This window comes from Cydia strobilella, chromosome 7 (genome assembly GCF_947568885.1).
Source record: "Cydia strobilella chromosome 7, ilCydStro3.1, whole genome shotgun sequence".
In the NCBI taxonomy this organism is placed as follows: domain Eukaryota; kingdom Metazoa; phylum Arthropoda; class Insecta; order Lepidoptera; family Tortricidae; genus Cydia; species Cydia strobilella.
The window spans coordinates 13981279-14008717 of NC_086047.1; the positions used below are offsets into that span (position 1 = coordinate 13981279).

General features: G+C 40.1%; 2 protein-coding genes across 2 annotated transcripts in view; one reads left to right on the forward strand and one right to left on the reverse strand.

Annotated features, from left to right (window-relative positions):
• Positions 1 to 1640: 1640 nt before the first annotated feature.
• LOC134743234 (ran-binding protein 3) lies at positions 1641 to 11738 on the reverse strand. The gene is made up of 7 exons (XM_063676640.1): positions 11608 to 11738; positions 11053 to 11145; positions 10149 to 10543; positions 8568 to 8720; positions 6717 to 6838; positions 3589 to 3712; positions 1641 to 2673 (listed from the first exon to the last, which is right to left on the reverse strand). Exons 1-7 carry the CDS (start codon positions 11624 to 11626, stop codon positions 2329 to 2331), a joined length of 1251 nt encoding a protein of 416 aa, XP_063532710.1. The 5' UTR covers positions 11627 to 11738; the 3' UTR covers positions 1641 to 2328.
• A 704-nt stretch (positions 11739 to 12442) lies between these two features.
• The window catches only part of LOC134743191 (kelch-like ECH-associated protein 1B), a 32658-nt gene continuing 17661 nt past the window's right edge, over positions 12443 to 27439 (forward strand). Inside the window, exons 1-3 of the mRNA XM_063676572.1 lie at positions 12443 to 12667; positions 17778 to 17953; positions 24641 to 24754. Coding sequence (XP_063532642.1) covers positions 17801 to 17953; positions 24641 to 24754 — 267 coding nt within the window. The 5' untranslated portion in view covers positions 12443 to 12667; positions 17778 to 17800. The remainder of the gene's footprint in view (positions 12668 to 17777; positions 17954 to 24640; positions 24755 to 27439) is intronic.

Below are 27439 nucleotides of genomic sequence, written 5' to 3' on the forward strand. Positions count from 1 at the left end.
AAAAATCATTAAGAGGATACATTATTGATCTATTTTCCATACAAACGTTCTCGACATTTTCCTCTCTGGATTTGGCCCTGCTGCCCTAGACGAGTATTTTTTATATGAGTTCAATATTACCAGTATCTGTGTCTGTACGTTTGCTTTTTTTGGTATTCTACATTTTTTAAGAACTAGGGCACACACAGCACAACAGATGTCATTCCAGATCTGGAACAGAGCCCAACTGGAGACCTCCACCTTACCGAAAACCGCAGTCAAATAACACTATACTCGCCCTCAACCAAAATGACGACTAGGGCAATAAAACCCTTGAGCTCGCGTTATCAGTTTCCCATTGTATTGCACGGAGCGAGCGGAGACCATTAGTGCAGATAGTAAACCCACATAAAGGAATGTCAAGTTAAGGAATAAGTTGAGTGAGTGAATAGGTACATTTCTTGTGCATGAATTCAATATTATTATAATAAAAGTGGAAATACGGTTTAACATTATACTTAATTAAATACATGTGCATAATATTTCAAATAAATAATTTATACAATTTCTTTATTTAAGGTATAGAAGTGTAAAACTGAGGTATAAAAAGGTTAACTACGCTACTATTTACTGCCTTATAATATTTACACAGGCAAAAATCATTAAATAATTGGACAATTACAGTGAAACTAAAATAAAATAGAATGACATCTACGTTTAAAACACTTCGTAATCGACACATTGCCATCGCTACGACCGCCGAGCTTTATTACCCCTGCCTCGAGTTTTATGGCCTCAGTCGTCATTTTGGTTGAGGGCGAGTATAGACCCTACTCAGTGTTGCCTTCCTGCCGGCGAGTAAAGTTGCCAGAGCTTAACAAGGGGGCAGAACCGGCAGAATGTTAGGGTGGGAACCGTAGGAAACGCGCATGTAACTCCTCTGGAGTTGCATGCGTACATAGGCTACGGAAACTGCTTACCATCAGGCGGGCCGTATGCTTGTTTGCCACCGACGTAGTATTAAAAAAATATTGCAAGAAAAAACGCGTTTCAGGATGTTTACTACACGATATACATTTATAGTGAGATTCGTAAACTAAACAAAAATTGTATTAAGCTGGGGTCATTAAGTTTCGCAAGAAAAATCTTGATAGCTCGATTCAATAATAAGTAATATAATGCCAAATAGCACGTAAGGTTTATCTGTTAGTGCTGTCCGATTGATATAAATACTTAAATAAACAAATTCAGGATTTTTACAACATGACACAGCGCCATCTAGGGTGCGATTCTTGAAATAAAAAAAAATTGACATCAATAGTAATTGCGAGCCAACTGATTGTATGCTTTTAGTATATTGAATAAATTGGATTACCCTGTTTTGTGTATAGCTCAACTCACCATATATAAGAATCATTTTAGTATTTTTCAGGAAATTACTTCACGAGATTCGAATTTTCTTTGTTTACAGTAAAAGAGCAGTTATATTATAATACACAAGTATATTTTCTAAATCCAATAATATTGTTGAACAGTACTTTTATAAAGCGTTGATGAATATAACCCTAATACTATTTTTTTAACCAACCGGCTAGTAGCGATAGTTCAACTTTTTGAACTTCACGTAAATAAGATTAGAAGGTGTATTTTCATGAATACTCTTTATTAGTCTTAATTATTTATTGTTATACATTATGATCGATGAGAAATTAAACAATTATTACACATATTTGGCATCCAGCTCCGGCCGAACATCTGTAATTTGCTCACTTCAGGAATGTGAGACGAATCCGCGCTCGCACTTCACGCTTTTGTACTACACAAAGTAAAATGCCTTTCCCAAGCTCCCTGTCGATATGACTATTTACCTAGTTTGGCCAGCCGTACGTGCCAAAAGGAAAATAGTTGAAAGCATACTATATTTCTATGACGTAACTGTTGTTACTGGCGTATAGTATGATTCTTTCAGCTATTTCTAGTGATACGGTCAGCTGGCCGAACTTTTTAAAATAACTAATTTAACAAGCGCATCGATTTAAACATTAAATAACCCTACGCATATTCACAATTTGTGATATCTCTCGGATGGCCGAAAATTGTTTATCGAATTTAATGTTTCGTCGAACATTAAATTTGATCTAATATGTTCTTTCCATAACAGAATATACTCACATTTAAATAAATCCATATATTAGGTTAAGTTTGTTCTATCCTTTGTAAGGAAAAAAATTATTAGGACAAGATTCGACGAAACGTCACATTAGATTCAAGAGTCTGTAAGTCAAACGGGTCTACCCACAATTTTTTGAACTCAGAGCTGCAAGGCTGTGTCTCTCACTAGGCTGTCTATCACTCTATTAGAATTTCGGGGCACTGTCTCTTAGGGGAGGTTTCGTCTCCGACCGGTTCTTTTCTCTTAAGCGGGTTGCTATCCTTATCTTCCGTTTCGCCGTCTTTGCTCTCCGAGTCGCCATCCTTGTCTTCAGTATGTGTGTCCTGCTCGTCGTCGGCGAGGGGCGGGGCGTGGAGTCGGTGCGTGTGCTCGTGCGCGTGCGCGTGCGCGTGCGCGTGCGCGGGGCACTCGCCGGTCTCGTGCGCGTCGCGGAGGCGGGTGGCCGCGTCGCCCGCGCGCTTGCTGAGAGAGATGCGCGCCAGCACGGCGCGGTGAAGTTGGACGATGTCGCCGGGGTTACCCTAAAACGCAACAATAGTTAGTCTCTGAAATCCAAAACAGTGTTTTTGTGCGGTTAAAAAAAATGCTATCGCTAAATTTTAAGTTTTCTACTCGTTTCTGATTTGAGAATCTTTTGTTACATAAATGCATTTGGTGACCAACATGTGGAAACACGGTAACGAGCTTTCGGCTGTAACGAAAATATATAATTGCAGATTTTTGTATCTCAAACCGTGCCAACATAACAAAACACCGTTTCCATAATCTAACTATATGTACAATTATTTATTTTTAATTTACTTACATACTATGTTACTAACCATAGTTTGATGTCTTGTAAATGTGTAATTACTAACAATCATATTTCATATTTATTTATTGCAACCATGGTTTTATAGGTATTACAAATTCTTGGTAGTTCCACATGGACCCCGTGGGGGCATAGCAATATTACATGCATACTTAGGATCTAATCTTAAGTCTATGTGTATGATATAAAAGTAGGTCAATTTAGTAGTTTTTATACATATAAGCCGAATTGAATCGGATAATTGTCAGATAATTGTCAGTGTATTAAATACAAAAATAAACGGGCAACTAATTATTATTAAGTGATGTCAAATTATATAAGTATTTAAATAATAAGAATGTAAATGTTTTAGAAATAGGATTAATATTAGAATGCAATATGTCAATAATTTGATTCAATCTTGTGGATATTTATGTCTAAATTAAATTAAATTGAGTGGAAGAGGTGACCCTATAAGAGGTCGGTAACACCAAACCGTCTGTCATAGTTAAAATGTTTAGAAATCTCATAGTTCACTGCTAAGTGGCGTCGATCAGTCCGTCAATTGTAAATCGGTATTATTTATTATAGTACAGGTTAATCGCGTTCTTTTAGAAATTTGGTAATTAAGCGGTAGTTTGCTCACCATGATGAGGAAGAGTTTGACCTGGTGCGCGGCGTCGGTGGCGGTGATGCGCAGCGACTTGCTGCCCGCGCGCTCCGCTACCATGTCCGGCCAGATCTTCGTGTTCAGCACCACGCGCAGCGATCTGTGACGAACACCAGTACAAAAACGTGAAGATAATACTTTATTGACACATTCACTGCCAGCGAGAGCGCTACGAGCGTAGCCGATAGCGCGTATTTTCCGCCTTGTCGCTACAAGATGGAAAATACACGCTATCGGCTAAGTTCGTTCCAATAAATGATTTTTAAATTAAATTGCGTCATTGAGCTGCAGCACGTTGGCAGGGCAGGGCAGCTGTGGAGTGTCTCTACAGTACGGATACTGACCCGGCCACCCTGACCACGAGCCGGGACGCGTCGGCGCCGGCGGCCGCGTCGTTGAGCCGCAGCACGTTGGCAGGGCAGGGCAGCTGTGGAGTGTCTCTACAGTACGGATACTGACCCGGCCACCCTGGCCACGAGCCGGGACGCGTCGGCGCCGGCGGCCGCGTCGTTGAGCCGCAGCACGTTGGCAGGGCAGGGCAGCTGTGGAGTGTCTCTACAGTACGGATACTGACCCGGCCACCCTGGCCACGAGCCGGGACGCGTCGGCGCCGGCGGCCGCGTCGTTGAGCCGCAGCACGTTGGCAGGGCAGGGCAGCTGTGGAGTGTCTCTACAGTACGGATACTGACCCGGCCACCCTGGCCACGAGCCGGGACGCGTCGGCGCCGGCGGCCGCGTCGTTGAGCCGCAGCACGTTGGCAGGGCAGGGCAGCTGTGGAGTGTCTCTACAGTACGGATACTGACCCGGCCACCCTGGCCACGAGCCGGGACGCGTCGGCGCCGGCGGCCGCGTCGTTGAGCCGCAGCACGTTGGCAGGGCAGGGCAGCTGTGGAGTGTCTCTACAGTACGGATACTGACCCGGCCACCCTGGCCACGAGCCGGGACGCGTCGGCGCCGGCGGCCGCGTCGTTGAGCCGCAGCACGTTGGCAGGGCAGGGCAGCTGTGGAGTGTCTCTACAGTACGGATACTGACCCGGCCACCCTGGCCACGAGCCGGGACGCGTCGGCGCCGGCGGCCGCGTCGTTGAGCCGCAGCACGTTGGCAGGGCAGGGCAGCTGTGGAGTGTCTCTACAGTACGGATACTGACCCGGCCACCCTGGCCACGAGCCGGGACGCGTCGGCGCCGGCGGCCGCGTCGTTGAGCCGCAGCACGTTGGCAGGGCAGGGCAGCTGTGGAGTGTCTCTACAGTACGGATACTGACCCGGCCACCCTGGCCACGAGCCGGGACGCGTCGGCGCCGGCGGCCGCGTCGTTTAGCCGCAGCACGTTGGCAGGGCAGGGCAGCTGTGGAGTGTCTCTACAGTACGGATACTGACCCGGCCACCCTGGCCACGAGCCGGGACGCGTCGGCGCCGGCGGCCGCGTCGTTTAGCCGCAGCACGTTGGCAGGGCAGGGCAGCTGTGGAGTGTCTCTACAGTACGGATACTGACCCGGCCACCCTGGCCACGAGCCGGGACGCGTCGGCGCCGGCGGCCGCGTCGTTGAGCCGCAGCACGTTGGCAGGGCAGGGCAGCTGTGGAGTGTCTCTACAGTACGGATACTGACCCGGCCACCCTGGCCACGAGCCGGGACGCGTCGGCGCCGGCGGCCGCGTCGTTGAGCCGCAGCACGTTGGCAGGGCAGGGCAGCTGTGGAGTGTCTCTACAGTACGGATACTGACCCGGCCACCCTGGCCACGAGCCGGGACGCGTCGGCGCCGGCGGCCGCGTCGTTGAGCCGCAGCACGTTGGCAGGGCAGGGCAGCTGTGGAGTGTCTCTACAGTACGGATACTGACCCGGCCACCCTGGCCACGAGCCGGGACGCGTCGGCGCCGGCGGCCGCGTCGTTGAGCCGCAGCACGTTGGCAGGGCAGGGCAGCTGTGGAGTGTCTCTACAGTACGGATACTGACCCGGCCACCCTGACCACGAGCCGGGACGCGTCGGCGCCGGCGGCCGCGTCGTTGAGCCGCAGCACGTTGGCAGGGCAGGGCAGCTGTGGAGTGTCTCTACAGTACGGATACTGACCCGGCCACCCTGGCCACGAGCCGGGACGCGTCGGCGCCGGCGGCCGCGTCGTTGAGCCGCAGCACGTTGGCAGGGCAGGGCAGCTGTGGAGTGTCTCTACAGTACGGATACTGACCCGGCCACCCTGGCCACGAGCCGGGACGCGTCGGCGCCGGCGGCCGCGTCGTTGAGCCGCAGCACGTTGGCAGGGCAGGGCAGCTGTGGAGTGTCTCTACAGTACGGATACTGACCCGGCCACCCTGACCACGAGCCGGGACGCGTCGGCGCCGGCGGCCGCGTCGTTGAGCCGCAGCACGTTGGCAGGGCAGGGCAGCTGTGGAGTGTCTCTACAGTACGGATACTGACCCGGCCACCCTGGCCACGAGCCGGGACGCGTCGGCGCCGGCGGCCGCGTCGTTGAGCCGCAGCACGTTGGCAGGGCAGGGCAGCTGTGGAGTGTCTCTACAGTACAGATACTGACCCGGCCACCCTGGCCACGAGCCGGGACGCGTCGGCGCCGGCGGCCGCGTCGTTGAGCCGCAGCACGTTGGCAGGGCAGGGCAGCTGTGGAGTGTCTCTACAGTACGGATACTGACCCGGCCACCCTGGCCACGAGCCGGGACGCGTCGGCGCCGGCGGCCGCGTCGTTGAGCCGCAGCACGTTGGCAGGGCAGGGCAGCTGTGGAGTGTCTCTACAGTACGGATACTGACCCGGCCACCCTGGCCACGAGCCGGGACGCGTCGGCGCCGGCGGCCGCGTCGTTGAGCCGCAGCACGTTGGCAGGGCAGGGCAGCTGTGGAGTGTCTCTACAGTACGGATACTGACCCGGCCACCCTGGCCACGAGCCGGGACGCGTCGGCGCCGGCGGCCGCGTCGTTGAGCCGCAGCACGTTGGCAGGGCAGGGCAGCTGTGGAGTGTCTCTACAGTACGGATACTGACCCGGCCACCCTGGCCACGAGCCGGGACGCGTCGGCGCCGGCGGCCGCGTCGTTGAGCCGCAGCACGTTGGCAGGGCAGGGCAGCTGTGGAGTGTCTCTACAGTACGGATACTGACCCGGCCACCCTGGCCACGAGCCGGGACGCGTCGGCGCCGGCGGCCGCGTCGTTGAGCCGCAGCACGCCGCGCCCGCGCTCGCGCCAGCTGCCGGCCTCCCAAGCGAACAAGCGGCACGATAACTGGAAATATTTAATATTAGATATCAGTCAAATTCCATTCCCCAAGACGAATAGCGGTCATCGTGGGGAATTATGACCGCAACCCTCCAACGAAAGAAACACAAACAAATCATGCGCAACAAAACTCTAACCAGTAATCCCAGCGAAACTAAACAACAAAAAACTACACAACAGAAACTTGAACAAAAAAACTATTTCAAAACAAATGAAGAACCTGTACGCAGAAAAACACTACAAAATGACATGAAACTGCAGGGAAAGAAAAATGGAGAGAATTGGAGGAGGCCTCCACTCAAAGAGGGGTCCAAATTAAATTAAATTAGTAAATAACATACACAAACTTAACACTAACTACTAGCTATAAGAAAATTACTAACAACACGCAAAAACTTTTAATGTAAAATTGGAAATTTGGAAATAAAGGCTTTTTTATTTATTTTATTTTATTTTATCAGTCAAATAATATTGATAATTTATTATACTAAGCTCGTTCCCACTATGTCGGATGTCGGGACGACTTTTAATCGGGTGTCGGCGCCTCTGTTCACACTAGTCGGCTGTCGGCCACGACCGCAGCTGGTGCCATTTTAACGACAGTTCAAACGAGGCTTCTGTACACGATGGACGTTGACGAAGTTGTTGTGATGTATTATTATTTGCGGAGGAAACGAAACATATTTCTCGCCAAGCAGCTAGCTTTAAACCCCTATCTTTATACTCATCTATAGTCTTATTCCAAATGACACTTCTTTCCTCAAGGAGTGAGATTAAAACTTCACAATTTATATTTAGTACAGCCAATTTACGAAGAGAAACACAACAACTCTGCTTGCGCGCCAAAATGTGTCGACGCGCGGGAGGCACAGGGGGTGCGGCGCGGGCGGGGTCGGTCCGACATCCGACATCATGTGAACAGCGCCGCCGACACGATTTTTTTCCGGACGGAGGGCTGACAAAACACACGATATTTTATGTCGGATCCGACACAAAATCGTTGTCGTTCGTGTGTGAATAGCTTCATATAAAATGTTCTGCCGCTACGACACCCGATTAAAAATCGTTCCAACATCCGACATAGTGGGAACGAGCTCTTAGGTTTCGAAATTGTTGCAATTGAAAATTGAAAGTGCTCTTGGAACAACTAAGGTAAGGCGTTGTTATCTGACATGTAAAATCAGAGAATTGTTATCAATTCAAAGTCGACAACGATGGCCGTTCTGAATGATTCACGGTTAGTTTCAATAGACTTATATTGACCGGGATATAGACCGTGATTACCTTTTGTATTATTTGTGAGCTCCCGATATTTCGACGCAGTTACATGCATCATGTTCACGGGGGTCGAAATATCGGGAGCTCACAAATAATACAAAAGGTAATCACGGTCTATATCCCGGTCAATATAAGTCTAGATGGCCGTTCTTCTTAAATAAGAGTGATGTATAAAAAGCTGGCCAAGTGTTTTTTTATGTGAAACGTGTTTTTTAAAACCCGTAGGGTCGGATCAAAAACTAAGTAATTAAGTCCGACTCACGCTTGACTGCACATTTCTAATAGGTTTTCCTGTCATCTATAGGTAAAGAAATATTTTGTGTATTTTTTTCAAAATTTTAGACCCAGTAGTTTCGGAAATAAAGGGGGGAATAGTAATTTTTTAGCTATTTTCTTAAATAACTTAAGGTACGGAACCCTAAAAAGGGGGCTTGGGCGTGAGGAAGGTGAGTGTCACCTGCAGCACGTTGATCTCGTCCTCCTCGCCCGTGGTGGTGGTGACGGCGGGCGGCGGCGGGCGCGCCTGCGCACGCTCGTACTCCGCGGCGGCAGCCGCCAGCCCCGCGCCGCTGTCGTGAGCGTTACCCGCGGAGCTGCCCCCTGCTGAATCCTAAAACAGACCAAAGATTACTTATGTAGTTAGTATAAGTTTGTTATTTATTTATCTTAGATTTGGAAATATATATATATGTGTGTATATTAATATAGACTACATGTAATAAAAATAAGTAATACTTTTAATCTTTTTGATAATGGCATCAAGTCCGCCATTTGTACATTGTTGTATATATTTTGTGCAATAAATTTTAAATAAATAAATAATTAAAAATGTATAATTAGAATTAAATGTAATATAAATCAGTCTTCTGAGTAATTGATATTAAAATAATTTGACCCAAAATAATAACGTACCTGATATAATTATTCCTGTGAAATGTGATTATTCTGTATAATGTTCTTATTTATAAAATAATTATGTGTGATCCTATTAAATAGAAATAATGTATTGACATGTAAAATACTTCTATTTTATCAATAAAAGTTAGATTGATTGAAAGAGCTAATCATGATGCTGTGAGCAGTACTATTCACACACTAGGCCTTTACTTAACCTGTCTCTTGGAAAATTATAAAAATCATTATTTCAAGCCTCGCTTCATGCACCTGATACAACGAAAAAAAAGTACAAAATGAAAGTGTTACATAATGTAGCTTGTTATATTGCCGAAAAAAGGGTTTAGCTCTGTACACTGTTTTTTTCTTCCATTTCCTTCAGTTCCATGGCAGACTTAATAATGCCTAATGGTGTCAAGTAAAAATTTTCACTTCCTTTCCATATTGTCTCTCACAAATTTTCCTCCTCAATTGAGGTAAAAATCACAATTAATGAGATTGAATCTAATATACTTGATTTTCGAAATTATCCCACCCTGAAGCACCCCAATGCACCTTAATACAAAATATTCTATAATACGACTTTTAATATGTTAAGCAAAGTCAGTTGCCGAAAGATCATTATTATCTTAATTTTGAAACCAGGTTATTTACTTCCTTTTGTTCGTTAGAAAATAATTAATTTTATTTTGTTTGAATATTAAATTTTCATACTAATTTTAATCTTTTCATTTACACTTCACACCCCACAACCTACTCGATTATCAAGACGAGACGGGATTGTGGTGTATAATCAAGATGTTTGGTGATAAGTAGTCTAATAGCAGAATATGTAAGCATTTTGTATGTGATGTAATTAAGTAGCAGAACATGTCTATTTGGAATTGAATTAATAGACAGAAAGTTATGTATATATAGAGATCTTTATTTGCATCCAATGTACATATTTATATTACATAGTAACATATAGGCACATGGACCCTGCTAGTGGTAGGGTATCGCAAAAACATTAGTAAGTAATACCTGCTAAAAATAACAATCAAATGTATGTATGCCAACTGAAGGTTTATGTAGCACTTAATTTCCTATAATAATGCCCACTAACCAAAGTAAAAATAACTATCGGTACAGAACAAAAGATTACCTGACTATTTTCCATAACAGATGCAGCTGCGCTTGTGAACAACAGTTCAGACGTACCATTCTTCATACTGTGCTCTGACGGCCCAGGATCACCATTATTAACACTGTCTTGAATAACAACTCGTTCACTTAAATTCTGTCCAAAGACAAACCCTGATGTCCCAGAAGCAGGCTGTGTGGGTGCTGGGACTTGTGTGGAGGTTCTCGGAGCACTGCTTGTGGCACCGAGAGGTACAAATTTGGGAGCATCCTCCTTGGTTTCAGTAAGCCTTTCCTCTCCTTTAGGTTTCTCAGTTTCATTGTCAGCTTTCTCTTTCTTTTCAGCCTCTTCTGAGTCAGCGACTTTAAGGAATGGATTGCTGCCTGGTTTCAGCTGGGATGGACGTAATATGGACCCTGAAATATTTAATGTAATGTAATTTGGATAGCAATATATGATATTTTATACCTTATTCCTAATGTAAAATAGCCTGAAGCATAAAAATAAACTAGTTTTTTTTTAATTTCCATGATCAAGCCTCCAGTTCTTTTAACATCCCATGGTTATTTGACCAGAGGGGGCTAATAAATAGTTTATTAAACATGTGGGTAAAAATGTTTGGCAAAACTGGTGTCTTTTCTGTGGTCATTAAAAAACTACAAAAGTTAACAATTGGTACACATTGATCTAAGACTATCATTATAGAACCTGTAAAAAATAGAGTTTTAACACATCTATAAGAATAAAGTAAGAAAATTAGGCTTTAAAGTTGGTTTATTTTATGATGACCACAAAAAAGATGCATAACCTTATAAAAAAAGTTTTTAACCCATGTATTACTTGAGAGCAACATCTGCTTTGATGAGCAGCTTGTTAAGTCATGGAAAGCTTTAATTTTACAAGCATGCATGTATGTAGCACTTACCAAAAGTACTAGCTCCAAACCCAGAGGAACCAAAAGCACCAAGACGAGGTTTTGCCAGCACAGATCGTGACTGAGATGTCCCATTATTCATTTCTGTAAGAATTTTATATACAATCCAATAAAATGAAACCTTTAATGTCGTATAATAAACAACTATTGAATCTATAGTAAAATGTGCATTAAATAAGTAAACAACCGTTACGCTGACACTTGTTTTATCTTATTTTCCATCCCAGTCGCGTATCGACTCCATGACACATACACATAATACGTTGATATTTACATTATGGGAAGCGTTTATATGACAAATATTGTTATTCAGCACGTAACAGGAATGTGCAAAAATGTTTGCTGAATGTCATATCCAAAGCTACTTGTAATGAAGATAAAAAAATTACGTTGTGTGTAGCATGGCCTTAGCTCTTATAGCAAGCTTTGAGCCGTTCCAACATGAAATATCTCAGACAGCAGTTAAGGAATGGATTATCTTTGATGGTGAGAACTCCTAATATTAGGAAATTATAATAGTATTTTAAAAATAATGGTTTTAAATACCTTGCTTCGCATCTGCCATTGTAGAAGATTTGGGTAATTTGGGTTGTTGGTGGTCGAGTCGAGACCACAGGTCGAGACAGACAAGCAAGATGAGTGACAGCTACGTCAGTCAATGTTGCCATGAGCAGAAGTAGCCTCGAAGTGGCGTTCGTTGAACCCCGACTTCAAGATTGATGAGCTGTATAATGGTTCCTATATACGATGGCCCAGGGTTGGACAGTCTAAGCCCTATGGGACGCAGCTATGCAGTGGAATGAGATAGAAATATCACTTGCTCCCTCTAACGCATAAATGCGTCCCTTGCAAACAGGATCTAATAAGATAGAGCGGTACTATCATAGTAAATTTTGTAACCACTGTAAATTCACTGCCATCTATCGACATACTTTAAAACTAAAAATGACGATTTATAAAAATACTTTAAAATGTATTTAAATATGGATAAATGATTTTTTTATTTGCATTAATTATTTTTATATGATTTTGACCCATGTTATTTCACTGATATGCGTTAAAATTATAAATAACAAACGAAACTGTCAACGCCCTCTATACGAGAGTAGGCCAAAGCTAGTGGCGCCATCTGATCGAGAATCAAATTTTCGTGATTTTCGAGGCACGTTTTTTCCTTAGACTGTATTGGACTGTATCCATCTATGTCCCTTGGAATGGGCTACGCTGGGCCATCGTGTAGAGGAGCCATAAAATGCATTTAAGTGGTTTACCAATAGGCTTGAATAGTTTATCAAAATGACTTCAAACGTCAATGTCAGATAGTTGACAGTAATGACAGTACGGTCATTATGTATGTACGTCATTAGGTGTGCTACATTATTGCAATTTTTAATTTATTTTGTAAATATAACATTCCATTTCCATCATAACCATTATTTAATAAATGATATCAGAAAACAAAAATGGTTATGTGACCATCTCAACTAGTTTCAGTGAACTATAAAAAAATAAAGTTTTAAAAGGTTCATGCGATGTACCTTGTTTTTGTGCTACTTTAAAGGAACCGTGTTACAGCATATATTTATTTTCTGCTGAAATATAAAAAGTAAGTGTCTAGCTTAGCTTAACAATCTACAGGACTGGTGACGCTTTTGGAACTGTAAATGTATATGAGACATGCAAACACTACTTAATGTTCTTTTTGTATATCTTTGTCATCAACAACATCATTCAAAAACTTTAATACTATACCTTTAAAAAACAGAAAATTTCTTTTCTCTATGGCATTTTGTTGGTACAATCTTTTATCAAATTATGTTTTGTTTATTAATTATTGAAGTTGGATGCTTTTTACGATTGTATTACCATAACATGGAGCCAAATTACTCCATTCTATTATAATTATTCCAACTCACTCACTCAAAATTAACAAGTAACTGCTAATATATTCCTTAAGAGGTAAAGAAAAAACAGTCTGAACACATTGTTAGCTCTGTTTTATGCTGAAAATAGTGTGTCAATCAAAAACCGAACTATAATGTGTGATATTTTAACTGTAAATGGCTTTTTTTTTAATTTTGCAGTAATTTTTAATAAATTATACTATGTTGGTGGCGAACAAGCATATGGCCCACCTGATGTTAATCAGTCTCCATAGCCTACAGTTACATGCTCCCGAGGAGTTACATGCGCGTTGCCGACCCTACACTCCGCACCCTCGTTGAGCTCTGGCAACCTTTCTCACCGGCAAGAACACAACACTATGGGTAGGGTATAGTGTTATTTGGCTGTGGTTTTCTGCAAGGTGGAGGTACTTCCCCAGTTGGGCTCTGCTCTAGATCTGGAACGACATCCGCTGTGCTGTGCCCTACCACACAACGCAAGATGACATTCACAGTGCCCATACCTCTCTTTTGGACGTAGTTTAAGAACATACCCGAGTCCAAAGTGCCCGTGTTGCCAAAGTGTTTTATGTCAACGATGTGTCGCTTCAGTTGCGCCGAAGTATTTTAATCTGGATTCCCTAACGAACTTCTAAATTATTTTATTCTTTTTTTATATTACTAAGATTGAATTCAACTTTTTTCTATGTGTGAAATTATCTTTCACATTTACTTTTTCCTAACAAGTATGATGTCAGCAACATAGGTACTTTGTTATCTTATGAAAGCTATTTAAACCCAACCTTAGTGTCACTGTATTAATCTATAGATGAGGGGGATCCCCAATCCCCAGTGTCTGTTACTGTATCTATCTAGCCCTTTTATTCTGAGCTAGAGTATGTCCCGTAGCTCAGTGTGCCGCTTGGCAAAGGCCTCCTCTAGCTCTTTCCATTGAGGTCTGTCGTTTGTTTGTTTGTTACTGTATACTTCATATTAAATAACCACAGTCCAATTCAATTGCATAATGTATCTACAAATATTAGCACAAATACAGGTTTTTGTAATAAAGCTTCGTTTTAGTTACTACTTACACGAAAACAAATACAGCTATAATGGATTTACCACCATACACTGCATAAGTATTCTATTAATTATCAGGCTTGTACCAAGTGAAGTTCCACTAATCAAAGTAAACTATAGTTATTTTATTGTGACACAATAAAGACCTTATCAATTGAATATTAACGTGTTTAGACTACGAAGCTTGCAGAGATTTGAAAAGCTATGTAGAGTTAGACCAAGAAAAGTTTGCAGCGATTTTGATGGCACACGCGGTGCAAGTGTTATCTTAAACGTCAAACTTCTATGAAATTATGACGTATAAATAACACCTGCACTGCGTGTACTATCAAAATCGCTGCAGACTTTGCTTGGTCTAACTCTAGATATTATTGTAGGGAAGAGTTTTTCTACCCTACAATAGGTACAGCCGAAATAATATTGTAGTTGACACATGTTAAATTTTGTAACTAAATCTAGTTAAATAGATACAAAATGAGCAATTTATGACAATAAATTGGAAACTTAAAAAATATATGGGAATGGGAATAATAAAAAAATACAAGACCTCAGTTTTCGAAAAAAACTTGTTTATCTTTCAAATAGGAAAAAAAAACGGTACCATTCGATTCCTTACATTTCATTTAAAAAAATATTGTATGGCAACAATATACATAAACACAACATTTCACCGACAAAATCGCAATTTTTTTTATTTTTTTTTTATTATAAACTGATCGGCGATTGGCCCTAGTCACACCTGATGGAAAGTGAAGACAGGGCCTAAGATGGAGCACACCGGTTCAGTAACAGCCTATTCACTCTTGTTTTAAAGAGACCGAGGTCATATTGATCAGGGAATACAGATGGCGGGAGCGCATTCCATTCCTTAGCCGTCCGTACCAAAAAGGAGGAGGCAAAACGTTTCGTCCGAACGAATGGAATGTGGACCACGAACGGGTGCATACGCTCCCCGCGCCTGGATATCCGATGATGGAAAGGGGAAGGTGGGATCAGGTCGTGCAGTTCCTGTTCCTTGTTTTCCATACATCGAAACGGCTTCTAAGCAAAGTGACACAGTGATGTCACGATGTGTTGCCATTTTGTTAGAGCGTTTGCTCAGTAAAGCGCAGGTGCCAGACTTTGACCATCATTTGTATTGCTTTAAGACAATGGGTCCGATACACACATTTGTTCCTTCAAACTAACTTGATCGACTGATACCATAAAAAATTGACAACTACCCAATTAGATACTGACTTTTTAGGGTTCCGCACCCAAAGGGTAAAAACGGGACCCTATTACTAAGACTCCGCTGTCCGTCTGTCCGTCTGTCTGTCACCAGGCTGTATCTCATGAACCGTGATAGCTAGACAGTTGAAATTTTCACAGATGATGTATTTCTGTTGCCGCTACTACAATACTAAAAACAGAATAAAATAAATGTATAAGGGGGCCACGTACAACAAACGTGATTTTTTGCCGTTTTTTTGCATAATGGTACGGAACTTTCCGTGCGCGAGTCCGACTCGCACTTGGCCGGTTTTTATAATTGATTTCCGAATGTATGAATGATCCAACTGCAAGGCAATAGGTATGCACCTTAACCACAAATTCTCTTTGTCTTAATTCAGTTTTGAGGTTTAAATTTCAAATGTTTCTATTATAACGATGTCATAGGGGAGTGTGTCTGTGCTCGTTAGTATTACAGTTGTATAGGTCATATACCAAGCGGGATTGTTTCTTGCTGAATCACGACGGCGCATATGCGTGATACGCGTGCCCTTGCGGGGGTGATGCCGATATTCAAACTTTCAAGACACAGGTTTTATCAGTATTTACTAGTCTGTGTAATTGAAAACATGTTTTTGTGGGTTGTAGTCGCGGCAGATTTTGGGTTGCCAACTGAACTTTGATACCAAACTGCCGAATCATGCATGGTAGGTTGGTAGTCTACCTGTGAGTGCGAAAGAATATAGGCGCCTGTGATACCTACCAATTGAAAGTGAGATAAGTGATTGAGTGATAAGGGATTTTTGTATACAATTGTATAGGCCCCTCCAGACTATGTGCGTGAATCGCGGCGCGACTTCGCGGAGAGAACATGTCGCGACGTTGGCGTATGACTCCAAACTTCACGGCGATTTCGCAGTTTGGTTCTCGCCAATATGGCGGAAAAGCATCAACTGATCGAGCTTAACTGCTAGTTATCTATGGCATCATACGTGATTTAGCTATTTTTCCATTTTGTTTTGTTGTAAAACCGTAAAATATAGCCGCTTTATATAATTATTATTTATCTTGCCACATACGAGTTAAAATAGTGTGTAATGTGGAGTCTTGCCAGTTCGCGCTTCGCGCCTCCTTTGACGCGGGCTAATAAACCGACAAAAAACGGGGAACTAAGCGCGAAGGCGTGAATAATCTGCGAAATCGACGCCACACTTACGTTCGCGGCTTCGCGCCGTGATTCGCGCATGAGTGTGGAGGGCCCTTATGGAAAAAATTACGAGTGCCTAAATAGTTATGAGCGGTAGTGTACTTCCAAGCTTCTTCGTGTTTTGTGTATTGTTTATTTTTACAATCGGTCAATTTTACATCAATAACGATATTGAGATAACTCGCGATAAAGCTCAAATTTAACCAGTTTTTGGTCAATGTCAAGGTGTCAGGTTTTTAATTGTTGCATTGCATAGGTTTAGGTACCTACCCCGAGTGCGCCGCTCACGTGCTGAACGCGCTCAGCACGCGCGCTGCTCGTGAGGTAGCTGCTCGCGCGTATGTCAGCTTTAGTTTAGATTGCGCGCGTTATTAGATACTAGCTTTTGCCCGCAACTTCGTCTGCGTGGATTTAGTAATTTGGATAGCTTATTTTTTATCCAATCTGCTTTTTATCGATTCCCCATTCAAACTTCCACCCCCCCCCCCTTTTTCACCCCCTTAAGGGATGACTTCTGGGATAAAAACTATCCTATCTCCTTCCCCGGGACTCAAACTATCTCTATGCCAATTTTCAACTAAATCGGTTCAGCAGTTTAAGCGGGAAGAGGTAACACAGACAGACAGACAGACTCGCATTTATAATATTAGTATGGATTTCAAGCTTTATGCGCTTCACTCGTATATCATGAGTTCATGAATTTAAAAAACCGGCCAAGTGCGAGTCGGACTCGCGTTCCAAGGGTTCCGTACATTACACAATTTAATTTTTTTTTATGTGAAACGTGCGTGAAATGTCTTTAATAAACCCGGGTTGGATCAAAAACTTAATAATTAAGTCCGACTCACGCTTGACTGCACATTTCTAATAGGTTTTCCTGTGAAAGATCTATTTTGTGTATTTTTTTTCAAAATTTTAGACCCAGTAGTTTCGGAGATAAAGGGGCGAATGCTTTGATTTTGATTGAAATTTGAGAATCTCACAATGAGCTCTTTCATTTGATATGTAACACGATATAGTTTGAAAAACTTTATTTTTTAATTTTCTCATTTACCCCCCAAAAGTGGCCCCCATGTTTAAAATTAATTTGTTTACGTTACATGTCCGTCTTTGGGTTACAAACTTACATATGTATACCAAATTTCAACATAATTGGTCCAGTAGTTTCGGAGAAAATAGGCTGTGACAGGCGGACAGACAGACAGACGCATGAGAGTGATCCTATAAGGGTTCCGTTTTTTCCTTCTTTGTGGGTTCATGAGTTCTCTCCTGATCTAATCTAAGCAGTTGGTCGTCCCAATATCACAATCCAATTTATGTTGTCGGTTTTCCAGAACAGATAGATACAGAGGAAGACATGGACGCGGACATGGAGGGGGCGGGACGGGGCATGCTGGACGACATGCCGCCCATCAACTACGAGGCCCTGCAGGGCGACGTCGGTGCCGGCTGCAACGATGTCGGAGACATGACCTTTTGCATGGGGAACTACGTCTCCGACTTTATGAAGGTTGGTGACAGTCACAGCTAAGATATTATCGTTATTATAACTCTAGTTATTTTATTACGAACAACGGGTGGTGTAGGATATTTGAACGCCTTCGAGACATGTTTGTGCAATTGATCTGACTGACTGACTGAGGTGAGCGCCGACCTAAACAAAAAAACCGGCCATGTGCGAATCGGACTAGCGCACGAAAGGTTCCGTTTCCGTACCATTAAAAAAATCACGTCAGCCCAACTTAAATATTTATTTTATTCTGTTTTTAGTATTTGTTGTTATAGCGGCAACAGAAATACATCATCTGTGAAAATTTCAACTGTCTAGCTATCACGGTTCATGAGATACAGCCTAGTGACAGGCAGACAGGCGGACGGACAGCGGAGTCTTAGTAATAGGGTCCCGTTTTTACATTTTGGGTACGGAACCCTAAAAGGAGAATGAAGTAATTGACTGTGGAATAAGCAAATCAGACTAAAGAGAGTGGAGACTGATTTAATTAGTAACATTGCGGCGTAATGTATCGTTCGAGGCGATCATGTTAACATTTCAGCTACGCGGCGAACGCTCTTTTTCAGCGCCCTGCCCAAGTGTGCTCCATTTCCCAAGTCAAGTGTTCGCTTTTACTCTTGTGATGTAACCCTCAAAGGCATTTCTGGAAAACCGACAGCCGAGTGGAGTACGAGACGAGAAGAGTTGTAATACGATACACTACACCGAAATGTTACAAATGAGCGTTTCTTTATTTTTGCCATTTTTTTATGTGACCTTTTTAGCCAGTTTTGTGTTATTTCTAGTCAGGATGGCGTCACCGCCATAGGCATAATATATGTGGAAGGCATAGGTAGTGCAAGTACCTATTTACTAGGTAAGTAGGTACGTACTAGGGCTTCCAAATACCGGACCTTTCGCAATACCGGTATTAATACTGGTATTGGCAACTTCAATACCGGGATCCCGGGATTTAAAAAAAAATAGGAACCAAGTAAAGTTGAAGTAAAAATACCAAATTTTAATCAAATTTTTATTTTGCAAGCGTGTTACAATATACATATATTATTTTTAACAATGATATCACTTAATAATAAGCCTCTTTTCTCTCTATTGACTAGTTTCTGCACTTGCAGCTCAATCGAATACAGAAACATTTTTAGTATAAAAGGTTCAATGATTTTCTAACATAAATAAAGTAGCACACGCATTCGCTAAATCATTGTACTAAAATTTACTTAAAATATAATAATTTAATTTGTTTGAGTTAATTTTTAAGATAATTGTACAATTGAAATGCAAAATAAAATAAATTTAAAAATCAGTAAATAACTAGCAATTTCCCCACTTGTAATGTAATAAAAATCAGTCTACAACTCGAAACACGCGCACATTTAAACAAAAATTCAAAATTCAAGTTCTAAGACCCATAACGGTTATAAGTGGTTTTTTTTTATATTCAAACATTAAACAGTCTTACAAATCTTACAATACAATTAAAAATCAAATCTTTTTGTGCGTCAATGTCATTAAACATTAATTTAGTTTATTCTTTAAATAAAATTATCTATTGTAATTAAGTAAACTTAACTCCCTTCGGAAGAAACATAACATGAGTTATAAATAAACCATTTCGTGACTTGATCCTTATCGAGTATAGCTAATAAATAATAAACAAATAATACATGCATACTTACGTTGTTGTGAGATTCAGATAAACCACAGCCGGCGCGAAACTATAACTACAGAGCTTATAGCTTACGTACACATCAATTCACGTTATAAGCACTGAGAACCGACTGGCTACATTATTAGAGTTTTGAATGATTCACGGTTAGTTTCACTAGACTTATATTGACCGGGATATAGACCGTGATTACCTTTTGTATTATTTGTGAGCTCACAATCAATACAAAAGGTAATCACGGTCTATATCCCGGTCAATATAAGTCTATTGGCTACATTATGTTGCCGCTCCACGTCGCGTGCGCAAGACAAATAATGCTGTCGAATTGTAAAACGAGAGGAAGACGCAAGATCTATGCGCGCAAAGCTTTGTGGTGATGCCGAATTTTAACGTTTTGATGAGTAGTGTACGTTTGTTTTGCATATTTTGTTAGTTAATAAAAATTAAATACCGGTATTGAAATTTACCATAAAAAAGGCGGTATCCCGGGATCCCGAAATACCGGGATCCCGGTATTGGAAGCCCTAGTCCGTACATACTTGATGTTCGATTGTTTGTTTGAAAATGTATAGGTATATTTGTTCAAAGCTTAAACGACGGCACCTGTTATCGTAATATTCGTGCAAGATGTGATGACACTGCGCCAATTTACGGGGAGTCGCCATAACATACAGATTATAATGATTAGATTAAACTGGAAAAATCGCCACTTTCTTGTTTTTGTTTTTTTTTTGCTTTCACTGTTCTTTTGTATCGTAAATATTGTAAATTATAAATTGTATAATAATTTGTATTAATAAAATAAATATATTTAATTTCAGAATGCACTCAGAGGATTGTGCCCATAAAAGACCCAGCCTTACAATCTGAGTGCATTCTGAAATTAAATATATTAATTTGTATAAATTATATTAATTAATTAAGTTAAGTACAATTTGTTAAATACCCTATTTCCTAATGGAAGAGCGGGCTCTCCCGTCACAAGTATTGTTATACTTAATGGGAGACTCCAGCCTTTTATGTAAAGTGTATCATAGTGTTAAACCAAATAAACTATTTGTATTTGTAAAGGCCCCTTTTTCATGTCCACACCATTTGACATTTGGGGACCTTAAGGAATCGCAGCCGTCTTGGAAAATGTGTACCATTCTGGAAAAATTCGCGATTTACTCTAAATCTACGTAGGTCTTTCAAAACGAATAAGGGTCTCCAGAAACCAAACAAAAGCTTTCAATGAAAACTAGCTAACATGATCGGTCCAGCAGTTTGAGTTATTCCAAAAAAATTATCTTCTTAGTAAAAAGACGTATAAAGCGCTGCGAAGTGCGAAGGTACTCCGTTATGCTTGTAACGTTCATGATACTCGTACTTACTAAGCCCCCGTTTGGCCTATTCTGACAGAGTGGTAACTACGAAACTAGGGAATGCAAATGGGTTATAATCGTAATCGCAATAATCGGTTATTTTATATGATAAGCTACAAAAAACATTAGAAAACAAAGGGATTCAGATCGAAGGTCATTGGGGCATGGGATCCCCTTAAGTTGAAGTAAGCTAGCCGGATGTGCTTTTTTTTAAATAATTGGGTAGTCATAGTTGGTCGCATTGTTATATCTTATCATATCTGGATTTTTATGATGGTCCTGAAGAAAGACAAGGAACTTTTTTTAAAATAGTAACTCGTACATTTACTCCAAAAACACTATTTGGTGCAACAGAAGTGCTGATGAAGCCGATGAAGGATGAAGAACTGTTATGCGAAGTCGCCACTGACCGTCTGGAGACTTCTTCTACGTTTTTTTTGCGTTTTACGTTTACGTTTTAAATATAAGCTCATTGTATCTGTTAGATCATGAATATCAAGATTTGAGCTGTATGTAGATGTATTAAACCTTTGAATTTTGTGATAGGTAAATTGATTTGCTTACAATTTTCTTTAAATTTATGTAATCAGTTACGTATTTCTATTTAACAATTATATTTGATGATTCATGGAACTGAATGTTTCATTTCGCTCCTTTTTCTACTGACAAATTTGTTTGACAGACTATAGTAATGGGGTTACGGAACATAACTATGACTTAAGTAACTACGTAAATTACCGTAAATGTATCTGTAGTAAGTATTCTAAATACCTATACTTAGTTCCTTTTAAATCTATTTACGCTACGACATTGACTTAGCATGACATGAGTGACATGACCGAATTTGTCCGAGCAAAGAATTATTAATGTTATTACTCTGAACAACTGTATGTGCGTACTGTATGAGTAATATGTGTCATTCTCAATCAAAAGGTAACTTACTGGCGGTATTGAGTTATTACTACCAGCATATAGTTCAAAACATGCTCTTTTATCTCTGTTTCGTACTTATTTTTGTATGATTTGTTGAAAATTCATTATGTAAATGTACAGTTTTGAGATATTCGATGTTAAAGTTCGAAAATTCTAGTGCAAAGTTATGTAGATAGCGGTTTTAAAATGTACCTAATCATTATACTCCTAAACAAATGACATTTTATCTCTAATATTCTACATAAGTATAATTGAGATATTAAAAAAAATAAGCAAGTAGGGTATCGAGACGTGACATTAAAATACTTTTTATGGCTTAAAATCAATAGGTTCTGGGCTATCTTGGAATTTAGTTTTCTATAAAAAAAGTGGCTTCGAAGTTTAGTACATGATTTTTGTATGAAACTAATAGGTAATTTTGGTAGAAGTTTAACTACATCTTAGGGTACCACATTGTCGGCTTACGAGATCAAGGCATATAAGTAATTCCAAAAAAAATATTTTAAAATTAAACAACACTTTCATATGATACCATACCATTGATATGATTTAATATAAAATTAAATCGTGGCTTAACACTAAATTAAACTAAAGCGCATTACTGAAGGAAACGTAAAATGTAATATAAATTTCTAGTAGTAATGCAGCGCGACATTACTGTCGCAATTGTCAAAATCGATGTTTCTAACTGACGAATCGAGTTTTTGACATTTGCAGCCACAATGCAGTCGACAGTAATGTCGTACTGCAAAACTGCAGCAGTAATGCTCGTGCAGCCCGAATCCAAACGTCACATTTATTTATATCGTGTCTTCTAAAGAAAAAGTATAACGACTAGGGTACTTGATCGTAAGGACGACCGACAATGAGATACCTTAGTCATTGAACTACTTTAAGCGAGTTGTTTTCCAAGTTATTGCTGAAATTTGCAACTGTTGTACAATACACATGATTATTTTAAGTATAGAAACTGTTTCTGAACAAAACAAAATTTCGTAAATTTCGACTTGATTTACAAAATCGTTAATATCTCGGAATCCATAAGCGACAATGTGGTACCTTTTGATTGAGAATAACCCACATCCCTACCTACCTATTAGAGTGTCGCGGATAACGCAAGCTAGGATGACTTGCACGTTCAATTAGGTATGTGTCGCTGTCGCTCGATAAAAAATACAATAAATTTATTCTCATACATTGTTTGAAATACATACTTAAATTAATATTTACTTAGACATACAGCTTTTCATTAGGATTTAGATTAGATTTAGATTTATTTATTTCATAATATTAAATAACATTATAAATTATTTTAACTTAATCTATACGAATTTATATTATGATCGTCACTTATTATATACAAATGTCAATACAGATAAAAATTCATCACAAAGTGAAATAAATATTGGGAAATAAATATACAATGTCAATAATAGCATGGTTACGAAAAAGATGTTAAACTCGTACGTATAGAGGACGCTTTCAAAACACATGCATTAAAATGTACAATAAGATCAGTTATAATATATTTTACAGTACATATGGTGCTACTTTTCTGCACTAGTGCGTAAATAAGCACATTTCGTAACTATGTCAAAAATTTAAACTGCCATATGTACTGTAAAACGTTGTACGATACACGTGCGAATAGGTAATTCACAACTCGTGTCGATTTAAAACACTCCCTGCGGTCGTGTTTTAATTTATCACCACTCGTTTCGAATTTCCTCTTTTTCGCACTTGTATCGTAAATAACTATTACAGTACATATGGTGCTACTTTCTCGCACTAGTGCGTCAAATAGCACTTTTTGTGCATATGTCGAAAGTTTAAATTGCCATATGTACTGTAAAACGTTGTACGATTCACGTGCGAATAGGAAATTCGAAACGAGTGGCGATAAATTAAAACACGACCGCAGGGAGTGTTTTAAATCGACACTCTTTTCCGCACTTGTATCGTAAATAACTATTAGGCGTTAGGAGCATATATTATATTATATACCTATATATTATATTTATTTATTTCATAATATTACATTACATTATAAATTATTATGTCAATATAGATATAAGAATAGATAGATAGGGTCTGTGCGGGAAGAGTCGTGAAATGTATGGAGTCTAATACATTCTACGACTCTTTTCTTCCCGCACACACTCTAGTTTTGTAGTTGATTGAATAGCGTCCTCGAGTGATTGAGAGAGACACATTATTGGCATTGTTTCTGTGTATCATATAAATAATTATGTTAATGATGCCCATGTCATAAGATCATACCTATACTTAGGTGAACGATTGTGGCTATACCTACATATCGTAAGAAAAACCAGCAGCAGTACCATCCGCTTTACGCTTTATTACTGCTAATCACGTCGCTCATGCCACATTACAGGCATTCTAAATCATTTATCCTACTTGTAAATCCATTCGAGCTAAATACAGCGTGTCCCGAATAGAACCAATAGAAGGAAGATGGCTTATAGAGCAGGTTCAATATTATCAGAATTAGCCCCTACCTAACACCTAATATAAGAAAAAAAATGTTTTAATTACCTACCTACATAATTTGCTGTTTCGTAATATAATGTCTGTGTGAAATGATGACATCGGTCGGGTTTTAGAAAGTTCATCAATACATTAAATTTATATTTAATGAAATCAAAGCGAGACGAGGCGAGACTATACCTTGTATTATCGGCAAACATGCATTGTTCACAGATGATGTTCACCATGCGCTCACACCACATGCTCACAGACGTAGTGCTAGAGGTCGGCAGCGAGCTTTTTCACGTCCACAAAGTCGTTCTGGCCGCCGGCAGCCCCTACTTCAAGGTAAGGATCCCGATTAGTACTGTCTGTGTAGTTTGGGAATCTCGTAGTAAATTGTATTGTAGGACGACTCGCAGTGGCGTAGCGTAAATGAATCTAGCCGTGGGCGAAGTCGCATCTGCGAGGCCCTTTTCTTTTAATGTGTATTCCTAATAAATAAATAAACAATAATATATAAATATTATACGGACATTCTTACACAAATTGACTAAGTCCCACGGTAAGCTCAAGAAGGCTTGTGTTGTGGGTACTCAGACAACGATATACAGTGTGGAAAGATAAGTCGGGCCCTGGAGGGAAACTACCTTAAATCCTGAAGCTGGCTCATTTTACTTAAAGGAGACATTCCTTTATTTTTAAAAAGAAACAAAACTGCATTCAAAGATTTTCTAAAACTCGCTTGCCTCGTCCGGGACTCGAACCAACTAAAATTAAATAAAAAAAACCGGCCAAGTGCGAGTCGGACTCGCGTTCCAAGGGTTCCGTATATTACACAATTTAAAAAACCCGTAGGGGTCAGATCAAAAACTAAGTAATTAAGTCCGACTCACGCTTGACTGCAATTTCTAATAGGTTTTCCTGTAATCTATAGGTAAAAATCTATTTTGTTTTTTTGTTTCAAAATTTTATACCAAGTAGTTTCGGAGATAAAGGGGGAGGGGAATGGTCATTTTTTGCCTATTTTCTTGAATAACTTCTAAATTGTAAAAAAAATATATTTGAGATTCTCACAATGAGCTCTTTCATTTGATATACAACGATACGATATAGTTCGAAAAACTTTATTTTTTAATTTTCCCATTTACCCCCCTGTTTAGTAAAAGTGGCCCCCATGTTTAAAATTCATTTGTTTGCGTTACATGTCCATCTTTAGGTCACAAACTTACATATGAATACCAAATTTCAACTTAGTTGGTCCAGTAGTTTCGGAGAAAATAGGCTGTAACAGACGGACAGACAGACAGACGCACCAGTGATCCTATAAGGGTTCCGTTTTTTCCTTTTGAGGTACGGAACCCTAAAAGCAAACACTCCCTATTTTATTATACTAATCGATTTTCTCTAAGCTTTTACATATTTCGGTATTTTAGCCCTAAACGTAACTTTTGTTAACTATTAAAAGTTGAAAAAAAAGAAGTTTTTTTTTAAATACAAAAGTGACACACCCTAGTAGCTATTATACAGCTAGTCGCCTTCGGCCCTACGAATTGCAGTTTTTTTTTATTAAGTTGGTTTTAGTCGAAATTAAATCACACTATGTAATTTAATGTAATCGTTTATTGCAGACAAATAGTCCATATTATGTACACAACAATTTACAAACAGAATTAAAAATAATTAATCACAAAATTCATATACCAAGTCAAATAAATATAAATACACACAACACCTCTGTAACACGGTTGTACAATAAAGAACTATCTTATCTTAATAAACGAACGATTAAATCATAAAAAAATAAATAAAAATAAAAATAAAATTAAAATGATTCAAATCCAAAAAAATTAAATCAACACATTTAAACATTACAAATTTAAAATGATTATAATATATGTATATGCATTTGTATTATATGATCTTTTATACGAATAAATAAAATATGGAGTCACTTGTATATAAAGTGGATATGACAAAAACACTAGGTATACATTTCCCTTTTGCCTTAGGGCCTGTTTACATAGTGATTCGTGTTTAGTATAAGTTTATACATTTGCTACTAAACGCAGGTACTGAATAATAATATAATATAAGTTAGTACCTACTTAGCAATCGCCTTGTGTCACCGCTTCAATTCGGGCAGGCTGAAAACCAACGCTGAAACCACGCAGTAAAGGCAAGGCTTCCAGCACATTAGCTGAGACTGTCCTATTGTCACGTAGATTGTAATCTAGGATTATTTGTGTACATACATATACCTATTGTCTAGGTTAAGTATAGCATAAGTGTGTAAAAATAATTGTAATGTAAAACCCTTGTTGTGGCAATAAATTATTTATCTCTCTTTATCGATAGATACATCTTATCTATCTTTCTAAATATTTCGGACGATCGATATTCGAAATGTCATTAATATGTCATAGTTGTCAATTGTTTGGTGGATTTAAATATAATGTCCGTATTACAACAACGCTATTCATTATTTTTTATTAAAAAAAACTATGGTCTATGCCATTCAGTTTCCTTAAATGTACTTAGCCCCCCCGAAGTTAACGTTACGGCACGTAACGAGTTAAAAAAACGTGTATATGAGTCCAAAATAATATCAAATAAAAATTAATATTGTTGCTGTTAGATCTTCTTCCTTGCGTTATCCCGGCAATTTAGTTGTCCGCTTGACAACTAAGCTCTTAGATACCGGTGTATAAGTATATTGATAAGCTTTACTTTATCTTAAATCGTAAACAAGTAGGCATAGCCTCATCCTCATCGGCCAGCGCCTACCGAGCGCTAGCCCCACATTAACCAGTATAAATGTGATCTTCGCTTAACCACGGTTGCTACCAATTTGTATTTTATATTATACTGGTTTACCTAATATGAGTGCTTAGTTCATAGGTACACAGCTCAAGGTGACAAGACGTTGTATGAGAGTTCGTTGTAATAAAAGTGCAAGTCACGCTCTCACGCTCACGCCATAACCCATAACGAATTATTTAATTTCCAATTTATGTTAATTTAACATCAGTG